Source organism: Leuciscus leuciscus, assembly GCF_965113295.1.
Source record: "Leuciscus leuciscus genome assembly, chromosome: 5".
In the NCBI taxonomy this organism is placed as follows: Eukaryota; Metazoa; Chordata; class Actinopteri; order Cypriniformes; family Leuciscidae; genus Leuciscus; species Leuciscus leuciscus.
The window spans coordinates 37331945-37345013 of record NC_138729.1 but is presented as its reverse complement, the minus strand read 5'-3'; the positions used below and the strand labels follow the sequence as shown (position 1 = coordinate 37345013).

Genomic DNA, 13069 nt, shown 5'->3' with positions numbered 1-13069 from the left:
CTATTTCGTCTTCCGGGTTTAAAATATTCATGTCCTGCAGTCAAGCCGTAAATATTTCCAGTTCGTAATGCGTAATGCTAATGCAAATCACCATTTTTCAACTAGTCGCGCGTGTCCGAAAGAGAGCGCTTTCGCTTTTTTTCCCAAACCAATTCGATCCGGCTCAGATATTCTGCATTCGGTGATGGGCTTCATTTGCACAACACCTTGTGTGTAAACTGAAACGGCATTGCGCGTGCAAGTTCAACAAACATAACCCAACGTCATAACATAAGCAGGCACGGTATTGTCACGTGCAAGAGATAAAGTTCAAGTATATCTTTATATCACAGAATACTTACGATTACGAACTAACGTTACGCTTTTCAGGTAAAATCCTGGATCTGTTAAAAAAAGAATCCAGTTATGGTTTAGCTGAGCACATCGAATCAATGAATGTGAAAGTGAAAATACAATTCTTCAACATTTGCATCATGGGAAGCAGTTTTCATTTTAATTAAAGGCGCTGCACTAACTGAGTAACAGCTGGATTAAAAAGGTCAAATTAAGGTAAAAAAAACCAACAACAAAAAAACACTTACAACGAGTAGCTTAATTAAGTTGCATACAAAGTGGTAACCATGCGGACGCATGTTGCCAGATCCTCTGCCTCAGTTCCCCAGTCTGCGGAACTGAACCTCCAACAGATACGATAAATACGAATGTTGACTACCTTGTTTGAAACAAACAAACCAAAGTATTTGATGGAGAGAAAATGGATGGATAGTCCTTATACATTTAGGACACATTGTTGTTGTAAACAAGAACAACAGCAGAATGGGACCTTGAGCACCATACCAAGTTCTTAGTTTTTACATTTGTTGTACTAGCCTATATATATATATATATATATATATATATATATATATATATATATATATATATATTCTTTTTTTCTTTTCTTTTTGTAGTAGTGGTCATAAAGTGTGACTATCAATGCTTATAAACTCAGTGTGCATTCATAGATGTATAACTTAAACATAGTTTTTACAGTTGTGCCAGGAGATAAAGTCCAACATAACATTTCACAAAAAAACATTAATGAGTAAACTTTATGGTTCAGTTAAATCCCTGTTATCAGGAAAAGGGATCTTGGAATGGTAGTTAGAAGGACAAAACAATTTCATCCATATGATCTTGACAGTTTTTTCACGCCCACTATCTCACCACTCTCGTCACAGGCTTTATTAGAGAAGGATAGAGCTGGTTGACCATTCAGAAGGTGCATTTAGGGCTCTACCACACAGACATTATGCTTAAGGAGGTGTTGTTGGGTCTCCTTGTAGGAGCAGTGTTTTTTACTATAGGGATTCTGCTGGGACACTTCGCCATTGACAAGGGCAGTTCGGTGCCAGAGTGGGTCCGGGATGCATCTCGTGATGTGGATGAAAGTATCATTGAGAAATTCCTTGCAGAACTGGACACCAATGAAATTAAAGAAAACCTCAGGTGAAGCATTTATTCTGAAACACACAAGTATGAGATTCTAAAAGATGAAACAGCCAGCTTTATAGAACATCAATCTGTATGGAGTTGTTTGTTTCAGCTGATTTAAGAATGTACTTTTGTGTTGTTTCTCCAAAGGGAGCTGACTAAGGTTCCCCACATGGCCACCACCCCTGGAGATGAAGCAACCGTAGAGTTTATGCTGAAGAGATGGAAGGACCCCAAAACAGGCTTGGACAATGCATGGAGAGAGGACTACAAGGTGTATCTGTCATTCCCTGACAAAACAAACCCCAACAAAGTCTCTGTTGGTAAGATGGCATATAGAATATCTATTCAATAACATTTTTAGTTCTGAATTCATTTCAGAACGCCTTCTAGTTTGAGCCATTTTTCTGATTTGCTTTCAACACAATGAGAGAGATCAAAATCATATATTATCCAAAAATGTTAAACGATGTATAGGCAACTTAAGAAGAAACTCTGTTTTACTTAGTTGATCCAGAAAACAGAGTCCTGTTTGCGGCAAGAGAGAGAGAGAAAGCATACAAACTAGGGGTGCGCCGATCCGATATTCGGTATCGGTATTAGTCCGATACTGGCCAAAATCACTGGATCGGATATTGCATGAATCGCGGGAGTATAACCCGATCCGATACGATCACGTCCCTTAGTCCTAAATTGTCATACAAATGCTTAACAACACCTGAGAGACATGCCGTAAAGAGAGATGAGCAACACGCGTCACGCAGCGTTGCCAGATTTTCACATACAAATCCCGTCCAATGGCTTCTTAAAAATAGCCAATCGCGTTTCGGGGTGGGAGAGACCGCGGACTTGGCAACACTGGCATCACGTGAACGGTAGCTAGAGGTGAGTGAGGTAAGCCCTCTCAGCAATTAAGTTATCATGTCAGCTGTGTGGAGTTATTTAAAATAAGACACGATACGTTCATAATTAATAAACTACAGAACAGCGCGAGCAGGAAGCGGCGCGCCTCACGCGGGCACGGCTTATGCTCCGAGAACGGATTACTGCACTAGTGATATAAAACGCATCTTCCCCATGAACAACACAAAGTAAATACACTCGCACGTAACACACACACACACACAGGTCTGTTAACTTAAGCAATACTTTTAATAAGGTAGTCTAATATTTTTCTGACTAACAAATTACTGACACAGTAAAGGGTAGATTTAAATAAAGAAAAACGAAATTTAAATAAAGAAAAAAACGAAATTTAAATAAAGAAAAACGAAATTTAAATAAAGAAAAACGAAATTAAGTTAAATTAAAAATGAGATTAATTTAGATTGATAATAAGGGGTAAAAAGCTTAATACATTTTGTTTCTATTGTTCTATTTTCCACAATGTCAAAGCAACGCAGCTTAACCCAAAATACAAGCTCGCAGGCATGCACTTCTGTCCTTAAAAACTCCGCTGTTCTGCGCTCTAGCCAGAGAATACTACCGTTGCAGGAACACTTTAGTAGGCCAACTCAAGAAGCATCAAATAACGAGGTTGGGTTCCTTCAACTGTCCATCCTATTAAAAATGGCTAGGCCTTATAAGATAGTTGTAAAAAAGAGTTCTCGGAGCATATAAGCCCTGCCCGCGTGAGGCGCGCCGCTTCCCACTTGCGCTGTTCTGTAGTTTATTCAAAGTTTATTCATTCTGAACGTGTCTCGTCTCGTGTGTCTATCTATATTTCGTCAGATTTTATAGTGTTGAACATATTCAAGCGCGAATGAGAACCATTTCGAGGGGGATGCCAGGTGTAAAAAAAAAAACGAATATTCGAATGTCAAATTCTCAAATCGAATACCAACCCACCGAACGAATATTCGAATAGTCGGGTACAGCCCTATGACTACATAAGAGTTTTGTGTTACATCCAGTTTTTGGCACTGGAATTATAATTTTTGATTTATTTGCACAGTTGCACTTTAAATTTCATTAATTGAATGGTGCTGAATAATTAAAAATGCTGCTACAAGTTCTGTTTAAAAATTGTTTTAATAAAAATTAAGCAGCAGTATTGCACAACTGAGTCATGTTGTGGGCTACTTATATAGAACATTTATTGCACTGTTTGAGCATGATGCTTTTTAGATGGCTAGGTTAAGCACAGTGCATCCTCCTGACAAATGTGTTATTAACAGCTTAATTAAGAAAAAAATATATGGTATTGTATCGGTATCGGTATCGACAGATACTCAATTGTGTGTTATCGGTATCGGTATCGGACATGAAAAAGTGGTATCGAGCCACCCCTAATACAAACCAGAACAGGAAGACCCAGAGGTGGTCCAGCCGTTCGCAGCATATTCCCCTGCAGGAAATGTCAAGGTGTGCAGCCTTCACCACCTTAATATACTTCGCAGTTCATGAATGCTTCTTTAAATAAATATGTCGTTTTCTGACATTATCCATCCATTTGATTCGTAAAGCAGGAGAATACACTACCATTCAAAAGTTTGGGGTCAGTAAGATCTTTTTTTGAAAGAAATGAATACTTTTGTTTAGCAAGGACACATGGAATTGATCACAAGTGACAGTAAAGACATTTATAACGTCAAATAAATGCTGTTCTTTTGATCTCTCTATTTAAAGAATTTCCACAAAAATATTAAAGAGCTTCAACATTGATAGTAATAAGAAATGCTTGTTGAGCAGCAAACCAGCATATTAGAATGATTTCTGAAGGATCATGTAACACTGAAGACTTTAGTAATGGCATCACAGGAATAAATTACATTTTAAAATATATTACATTTTAAACTTTAATATTTCACAATATTATATTTTTTTGATCAAATAAATGCAGCCTTAGTAAGAATAAGATACTTCTTTCAAAAACATTACAAATCTTGCAGACACCACAATTTTGAAAGGCAGTGTACATTTATAATTATATCACTTTTTTATTTTCAATTAATAATTACTTTTCCTTGTCTCTGATCAGTTTTTCCATTTAGTTTAATTTGTAAAAAACACCTTCTCTGATGGAGATGTTATCATGAAATAAAGCCAATTATCTTATGACGTAATGACAGCCATAACTCAAGACATATCTGAGCAAGAGAAGACAATGATTGTCTTTATTGCGCTTGACTGTTTTAGAAACAAAACCGTAATGACCTTTGTGGCTATCGTACAGTACGTGTCACTGTGGTAAAGTCATACTGATAGCTACTTGTTTTTTTCTTTCACTGAACCACTATATTGACTTTTTAAACAAGAGTTTATTGTAAGCTTATCTTGCTATCACTAACTTCATCAAAAGCTTATATATGATTGTGTAATTGTAGATATTATGGAGGTGAAATTTATGCCTGATTAAAATTGTGATATGGTCCAATATAGTGACTCATCTGTCTTTTATATGCAGGGAGAACTTGTCTATGCAAACCAAGGTAAAATGAGTGATTTCGAGCTGTTAAACAGAACACTGGATCTGAGGGGAACCATCGCCATCACCAGATACGGAGGAGAAGGGAGATCGAAAAAAGTGAGAAAACACTTGTTAAAGGGATAGTTCACTTTGAAATAAAATTTTGGTATGTTTTAGCTTACCTCAAGGGCATCCAAGATGTAGGTGTCTTTTTTTCCGCAGTAGTTTCAATTTTGATATTTTTAGGTCAAACCGTTCTTGTCTGTCAGTCATATAATGCAGGTCTATGGGCACCACCTCAAAGAGCATGCACAGAGTCCAAATTAAAACAATTCCCCATCGTCCAAATTAAACAATTCCCCATCGTAAGTACACATTGATGGCCTAAGACACGAAACGAGTGGTTTGTGTGAGAAAACGAACAGTATTTATATCGTTTTTACCTCTTGTACACAGCCACACCCAAGTGATCAGAGAGCGCGGGCGGGTATAGATATATACAATAGAAGTCGCCTTGGCTAATGCAGTTCATTGGAACGAAACTGTAGCCAAGGTGACATCTAGTGTATATATCTATACCCGCCCGCGCTCTCAGATCACTTGGACGTGGCTGTGTACAAGAGGTAAAAACGATATAAATACTGTTAGTTTTCTCACACAAACCGCTCGTTTCGTGTCTTAGGCCATCAATGTGTACTTACGATGGGGAATTGTTAATTTGGACTCTGTGCATGCTCTTTGAGATAATGACCATAGACCTGCATTATATGACTGACAGACAAGAACGGTTTGACCTAAAAATATCAAAATTGAAACTACTGCGGAAAAAAAGACACCTACATCTTGGATGCCCTTGAGGTAAGCTAAAACATACCAAAATTTTATTTCAAAGTGAACTATCCCTTTAAATCTCTCAAAAACAGCAGAAAAGGAAAATGCAGTATTAGGTATCAGTTTCATCACCTTGAATGCATACATGTTTACTCTTCGGTGACATGAATATAACAGGCCATAAATGCAGCCAAGTTCGGCGTTGTTGGGGTGCTGGTCTATACCGATCCATATGACATTAATGATGGCCTGGTGTCGGAAAGTGAAACCTACCCTCACTCCTGGTATCTGCCACCCTCTGGCGTCGAGCGAGGCTCATACAACATTGACTTTGGAGACTTATTAACACCTTACCTAGCAGCAAAAGGTAACCGGTGATTTTTTACATGAAAACACGTATTCTGTACGACACATAAACAACAACATATGCAATTGATTTCATTTGTAGATGATACATACAGAAGACCAAAAGAAGACATAACAGGTATTCCACCAATTCCAGCACAGCCAATAGGGTTTGATGATGCTGAAAAATTAATCTGGTAAGCGTAATTGTTTAAATATACTTTTTATTTCTTTAGTTACTCACTTTTTAGAATGTTTCCTTCTAATTCTGACTGAATTATCTGTGACAGTGAGCTTGATGGGGACGATGCCCCTATTGAATGGCAAGGCTCACTTAATTGCACATACAAACTTGGTGGGCCAGGGTTCAAACCCACGTCTCCCTTAAACAACAGGTAAATGCTGCATATTTGTGTCCAATACAGTATCTTCCAATGCTTGAATAAGTGTGTTGGAAGGATAGAATGCAGGATAGAATGAAAATAATGTTTTGTTTTGTCTGTCAGCAATGTACACATGGACATTTATAACACTGAGAGGCTGGAAAATTCAGCGAATGTCATGGGAATAATCAGAGGCAGTGTGGAGCCAGGTAATTTGTCATAGTGTTAAAAAGCACAAAATACCTGTTGTTCTAATATACACAGTCCCCAGAAATTCTTAGGACGCCCAAGTCACACTTAAAATGTCTGAAATCTTTCTTGACACTGAAGACTGCAGTAATGATGCTGACAATTCAGCTTTGCCATCACAGGAATAAATTGCATTTGCAAACTGTATTTTTGTATGCGTGTTGTTCAGACAGGTATGTGATCTATGGGAACCACAGGGACAGCTGGGTGCACGGAGCCATCGACCCCAGCAGCGGCACAGCAGTGATGCTAGAGATCACCAGAGTCCTGGGGAAGATGGTGAAGGAAGGTGAGGCCTAATGACATCCAGACAACAACTGAATTTGACATCAAATGTGACAAGGGCTGGTTGTAGTGACCCAAATGAAGTACTTTGCTATGAGACAAGGTGGTCTAGGTATAATGAAAGCATCAGGAAGTTGCAATACAGAGGAAACATTTAACATAGTGCATATAGTGTGCTTTATACAATTCTAGTGTTAGTTACAAGCAAAGAAAATCAAACAGTAATTCTCTATTCCCAAAAGGGAGATGGCGACCTCGGCGGTCCATTATCTTTGGCAGTTGGGGAGCTGAAGAATTTGGTCTTATTGGATCTGCAGAATACACAGAGGTTTGTTAATAAAGACATTAGTAGAATGACTAAAAACTGGAATTAGAGCATGAAAGATTCGACCGTTTTGGTGTTGAAAGCATTGTCCATCCTCAGGAGTACTTCAGTAAGCTGAGTGAACGCACTGTGGCGTACATCAACGTGGACATCTCAGTGTTTGGTACGGGTTGATGTTTTTCCTCTTTTAATATTTTCAATATTAATTTCATCCCGTGTTCCACTTGCTGAAATGCTTGATGTCCACCACAGCTAATGCCACTCTCAGAGCTTCTGCTTCTCCAGCAGCACAGAGTGTGCTTTTTACAGCCTCCAAACAGGTGAGGAACAAGCCTTGTATCCACTCCCTTCCTTGAAGAGTGACTTTCATGTCTTTCGTAAGACTTTTATGAGTCGTGTTCTTTCAGGTTAATGCACCTGGAACAACCACATCAGTCTATGAGAACTGGATAAAATATTTCAACAGAACCAGTCCAAATGGGATTATACCAAAGTACGCTCTTATTATTCCACAATACTACCTCATGGTTCGCAAGGGGATTATAGCACCATGACGGGTAAAGTAATAATTCTCAATATTGTCAATTGTATTTGCAGTGTGGGCTTCTTGACAGGAGCAGGAAGTGATTACGCTGCTTTTATGCACTACCTTGGAATAACTTCTATGGACATTTCCTATTATTATGACCGGGTAAGTGGTCAGCGCTAAGGCAATCAACCACTTGGCATTAAAAAAAGTTAGGGTTATAATGTTATTAGAGTAATAATAACAACAGATTCTTGATCACTTTGCAGAGTAAAACAAGAGCGCGCATCTACCCAGCCTACCACACGGCCTATGACACCTTTGACTATGCATCTACGTTCATTGATCCAGGTTAAATGAATACTAAGGCTCTCAAATGAGACAATATACATTTACTAATTACTATGAACCCTCTTTTAATACTAAAACATGTTTATCAGCCTGTCCTCCTCTGTTCTATTTTAAGTTCAAATGACTTTCCCTTATGCAGGTTTCACAAGTCACCAGGCAGTAGCCAGGACAGCAGGGAATGTGCTGGTGCGATTGGCTGACAGTCTTCTGTTGCCCTTTAACTGCAGTGACTATGCAGAAAGCCTGGAGCGGTACCTCAGTCAGGCGGTCACATCCTATGAGGAAAAACTTGCGAATAAAAGAATCTCTATGGGTGAGTTAACAAGATTCAAACCGCTTTGGATGAGGGAAATTCTTCCTTTTTCCTAATCGTAACTGAATTCTGTCAACCTAAAAGTTAATATAAGGTGAGAGCGATGGAAGTTATGTACTGTAAGTGTCAAAGTGGCAATGAGCACTTTCTCCCATCCCAGAATCCTTGAAGAAAGCTGTGCAGTTATTCCGAGATACAGCCACCAAACTGGATCGTTTGATCGGGGATTCAGATCTCGCAAAAGAAACGTAAGTTAACCCTGTAAAGCATGACATAGGAAATAATAGTTAATATGGAACCGTTTATTGTACCTTTAGGCAAAATGTATGTATAAAACAAGTTTGAAAAACAGGCCCAAACTGAGCAAAAGCAGACTACTTACAAAAAATGTATATAATGTAAACATCTCTATAAATCACAGTAATGTGACTTAGTAAGATGATATTTTTAATGCTTAATTTTATGATCAAAGCTCTGTAGTTTTTGTTATATTGAACATAGAATCCAGTGCAACAGAGTGATGCTTGAGAGATGCACAAAATAAACGTTAACTTTATAAAAATCTGAAAAGATTTCACAGCAAAAAGACATGTGTACCACAACAAGAAGGGTGACGTTTTTAAAATGATATTAAAAAGGCCTTTTTCTTGCTAATAAAATATAAGCAATCAACCAGACTACAGAAGGCATGTAATAGATTCTATACAACAGGTTTTTCAGAAATGTTTTGTTCATGTTGATCATTTAGAAACCTTATAAATGTGCATTTCAAATATGAAACAGTAGGCTTTAAAGGGTTAAAATGATGAATGATGATGATGATCAGGGGTACACAACAGCATACATATTACTTCTGTCTTCACAACAGGCCTCTGAAGACTCGCAGAATTAATGATCAGCTCATGCTGCTGGACAGGGCTTTCCTTGACCCGTTAGCGTTCCCAGAACAATATGGTTTCAGGTATGAAGCAGCATTATTAAAACATCCTGCTACTAATGACCAGTCCCTTATGAATAATAATTAGCATTCCACTGACCATCCTTCATTTGTTCATGCTGATGTCACACCTGTTCGCAATCACTTCTAACGCTCTCTGGCATCACACAGGCACGTGATATGGGCGTCGAGGTCATCGAGTGTGCCCACCTTCCCCGGCCTGGCAGATGCAGTAGAGAAGGCTGAGAGCACTGACCTGAAGGAAGACTGGGATCAGGCTCACAAACACTTATCCATCGTCACACAGGCCATCGCAGGAGCCGCACACACACTGGATGATGTGATTTAATGCACGCTGAACTTCAGACTTTAACATTTCCACAAAGGAAACTTCTTGAGAGAAGGAGAAATATTTTACTGTTTTTTAACCAAATGAAATTCCTAGACATTTGACTTTGAAATGAATATTTGCGCTGTCAGAGGGTGTGCGAAGGGAGTATCAACCTTTAAATCATGTACAAAAATGGGCGAGTTCTGAACTACCACTCCCAGCAGATTCCTAGTGCAAAAAACTGATGAAAAAATGTTTGACAAGTTGTTTGCAGTAAATACATAATTCGCCTGAAATGAAAGCTGAAAGTTCTTTGTGAATTAAAGGGATAGTTCACCAAAAAAAAAAAAAAAAATATATATATATATATTATTCTGTCATTATTGTCAGTATTTCATTCTGTCAATATGAAATTCTGTCATTATTTACTCACCCACATGCTATCCAGATCTGTATGACTTACTTTCTTCTGTGGAACATGAAAGAACTTTTTCAAACAACTGTTTTTATCCATACACTGAACGTCAATGGAGTCCAAAACAACAAAATATCCCTTTAAATGAAAAGGAAAAGAAACAAAAGCAGACAGAATGCACTCTTTTCAGGCATGATTTATTGAAAACACACCAAAATGATACTCTACAAACCTGGATTTTTCTTTAACAAGAGCAATTCTCTCTTCTGGGTATTAGTAAAATTAACAATACATTCGGTCACTGTGGCATTGTTCTTGAGTGCTAGGAAAGCATTAACAACTATATAATCAAACCCTTTTACTGTATGTCTATATCTTTTAAAAGTTTATAATACAATGTAATACAAGGCAAAACCCACCACCAGTCTAGACTACATTGAGAACACAGAGTGAGTGAAAGTGGGAGGAGCCAGAGAGAGGAGGAGGTGTGTGTGTGTGTGTGTGTGTGTGTGTGTAAGAGAGATGGAGATAGAAAGAGAGAGAGAAACAGCAGTCAGGGACCAATAAAACATATAAAACACACTTATCTTTTTCATCTAACATGGAAAAAAGGTTAAGGCACATGATAGTTACAAACACATTTGCTACCAAGTTGTACACATACTGATGCATTTTGATGCTCTGAATTAATGATATCTACAATAGTAGGTTTCTCTTAAATCCATTTCAACATCCGTTGTTCTAGAAATATACAATCTGATGCAAATTCACACTCCGGGAACCTCTCGTACTACATGGTACCAAAATCCTTTGGTTGTATTCTGCAAAAAGGCAGTCAGGAACAGACAGTCAAATATTAATAATGAACCTACACAAGGCTAAAGATCTCGATGTGAATGTACACAACATTTCATCTTCAAAGTGAAAATTATTACAGTTATTTTGTTATTAGAAGTCTATGAAAAAATCCTTGCTATAGAGAGTTATATAGAGTCACATGACAGAAATCAGACGATAAAGCAGACGCGTGTTGCTTGCCTCACATTACATGGAAACTACCTGGAATAAAAACAAAATTTGTCATCCTACTTGGTATGTCAGTGTTTGTCCCTTTTTTATTTGTTTATGAGTAAAATTCTATGTAAAATACAGGATTTCTTTACATTGACGGGTGGAAAATTTACAGCATTTGCTTTTTTCTCATCTGAGTGTCCAGAATCATGTAATATCCAATTTACAAATAAATTAAACTAAATGAATGAAAACAACATTAAAACGTTGTCATGCTTGTTTGTTATACTCAAGAGATACACTTTTATGTAAAAGTATTTTGGCTTGCATAACAGCTGAAATGAAAGGTAGTGTCTATCCCTGATTCCTCTTCTGTAATATTCCTTGTCTTTCCTGATGAACACTTAAATTCTGTCAACCAATCAGATCATTTTGAACATGTTTTCCAATTGAAAAAAAAAAGAACACTGAAAATAAATGCTTCCATTTAACAAAGCAAGATGTAAAAAATATAAAATATAAATAGACAATGAGAATGACTCTACAGCCTTCGATAAACATTTATCTAAAGCAATGATCTTTTTATTATATTATTATTAATTTTTATACAAACATGGCCATGCTTTATGTACGGAATACTGAATGTGCTCTGAACAAACTGTTATGGATTCACATCTATCAATGTTATAAAGAACATTGTGATCCCACCCCCCTCTTTTTTACCTTTGCAACCTAATATACATTTATAAAACAACAAAAATATAAAATGTTTTAAAATCTACTTTTATGACAACAGGAGCAACTGAATCCCCCTACTATCCCTCATAACACAATCTACATATTAACAAATAGATTTTCCCCCATCATTACCCCTTATTAAATAAACCAAAGCAAAAGCTGGTAAGTGCCAGTGTTACCCAGCATGCCTCTGCAGCTGGACATGTCAAGGGGAATACAGGATCAGCACTGAAAGCGCAGCAGGTCTCCTCCCTTCAGCTTGGCTATGAGCAGATGTCAGTGTTCTCAGTGAGAAGAAACAAACACAGTGATAATATGTCTTTAAAGTTGCTTTATGAAGCCAGCACACAGAAATCGCAAAGCGTGCATTTCAATATAGACCCCCCCGGACATCGCATGTGTCCCCACACCGCTGTAATGGACAACAACAAAAATAACAAACTTTCCTTTTCCTCCTTCACAAGTGTCCTCCACTATTTTAGATAACCCAAACGTTCATTAAAACTCTACAAAATGAAAACAAACAAACAAAAAAAAGTCACAATTCACTGCACTTCTGGGGAAAACAAATCCACAAAACAAACAGTAATCAGGCAGAAACGTACAACAAAAAATAATATAGGCAAATTATATTTTTTTTGTTTTGACATAAAAATAGTTTCTTTTCTTATTTCCTCTTTGCACTCAATCCAATTCTTTCCAATACACGTCCACGTCCACGACAGCACTTCCTGTACACTCAATCCTTCCATCATTCCAGCAAATCCTCAGTTCTGGGTACACTACGTCCAGTGGGAATGTACATATGAGAAGTGGTCTTTTTTTTCTTTTTCTTTTAAACAGTTTTTTTTTTTTTTTTTTTTTTTTTACTTGTTGAGAAATCTGAAAATACTGGCTGTTGAATGAAAGTTTGTATCTCTCGCTCTTTTAGGCAAACGTCTTCAGATGAGTCCACATCAGGTTGAGTTCTGCGGTTAATGGCAGTGGTGACTCGTGAAATCCTTGTGTGGAAAGATGTAGCGCTGTTGCGAGCTAAGCCTGCAGCGGAGAGGGCAGGACAGCCACAGATATCAGAAGACATCATCAGACTAAATGAAAATATGTGTTCTATTGAGAGATATTTCTATTATGGTCATAAAACTAACTC

The 13069-nt window shown here is 37.6% G+C and overlaps 2 protein-coding genes across 21 annotated transcripts in view; one reads left to right on the top strand and one right to left on the bottom strand.

Annotated features, from left to right (window-relative positions):
* Window positions 1-342: 342 nt before the first annotated feature.
* Window positions 343-12053, top strand: naaladl1 (N-acetylated alpha-linked acidic dipeptidase like 1). Of its 2 annotated transcripts, XM_082169441.1 has the most exons (21): window positions 343-549; window positions 1326-1488; window positions 1624-1796; window positions 1982-2038; window positions 3773-3837; window positions 4880-4999; window positions 5891-6080; window positions 6162-6255; window positions 6349-6453; window positions 6565-6650; window positions 6860-6979; window positions 7218-7303; window positions 7400-7463; window positions 7553-7620; window positions 7708-7793; window positions 7898-7991; window positions 8096-8177; window positions 8317-8490; window positions 8651-8738; window positions 9359-9451; window positions 9599-12053. In XM_082169441.1, exons 3-21 carry the CDS (start codon window positions 1646-1648, stop codon window positions 9774-9776), a joined length of 2001 nt encoding a protein of 666 aa, XP_082025567.1. In that variant the 5' UTR covers window positions 343-549; window positions 1326-1488; window positions 1624-1645; the 3' UTR covers window positions 9777-12053. The 2 variants fall into 2 exon arrangements, with proteins under 2 accessions (XP_082025567.1, XP_082025566.1); XM_082169440.1 differs by lacking the exon at window positions 343-549 and having other exon boundaries at window positions 1142-1488.
* arvcfb (ARVCF delta catenin family member b) overlaps window positions 10352-13069 on the bottom strand; it is a 216249-nt gene continuing 213531 nt past the window's right edge. For all 19 annotated transcript variants that reach the window (XM_082169428.1, XM_082169419.1, XM_082169430.1 and 16 more), the window contains one exon: window positions 10352-12960. Coding sequence is in view for 5 of the 19 variants with exons in the window: in XM_082169432.1 (XP_082025558.1) it covers window positions 12955-12960 (6 nt within the window). In the remaining 14 variants the exon portion in view is untranslated. The remainder of the gene's footprint in view (window positions 12961-13069) is intronic.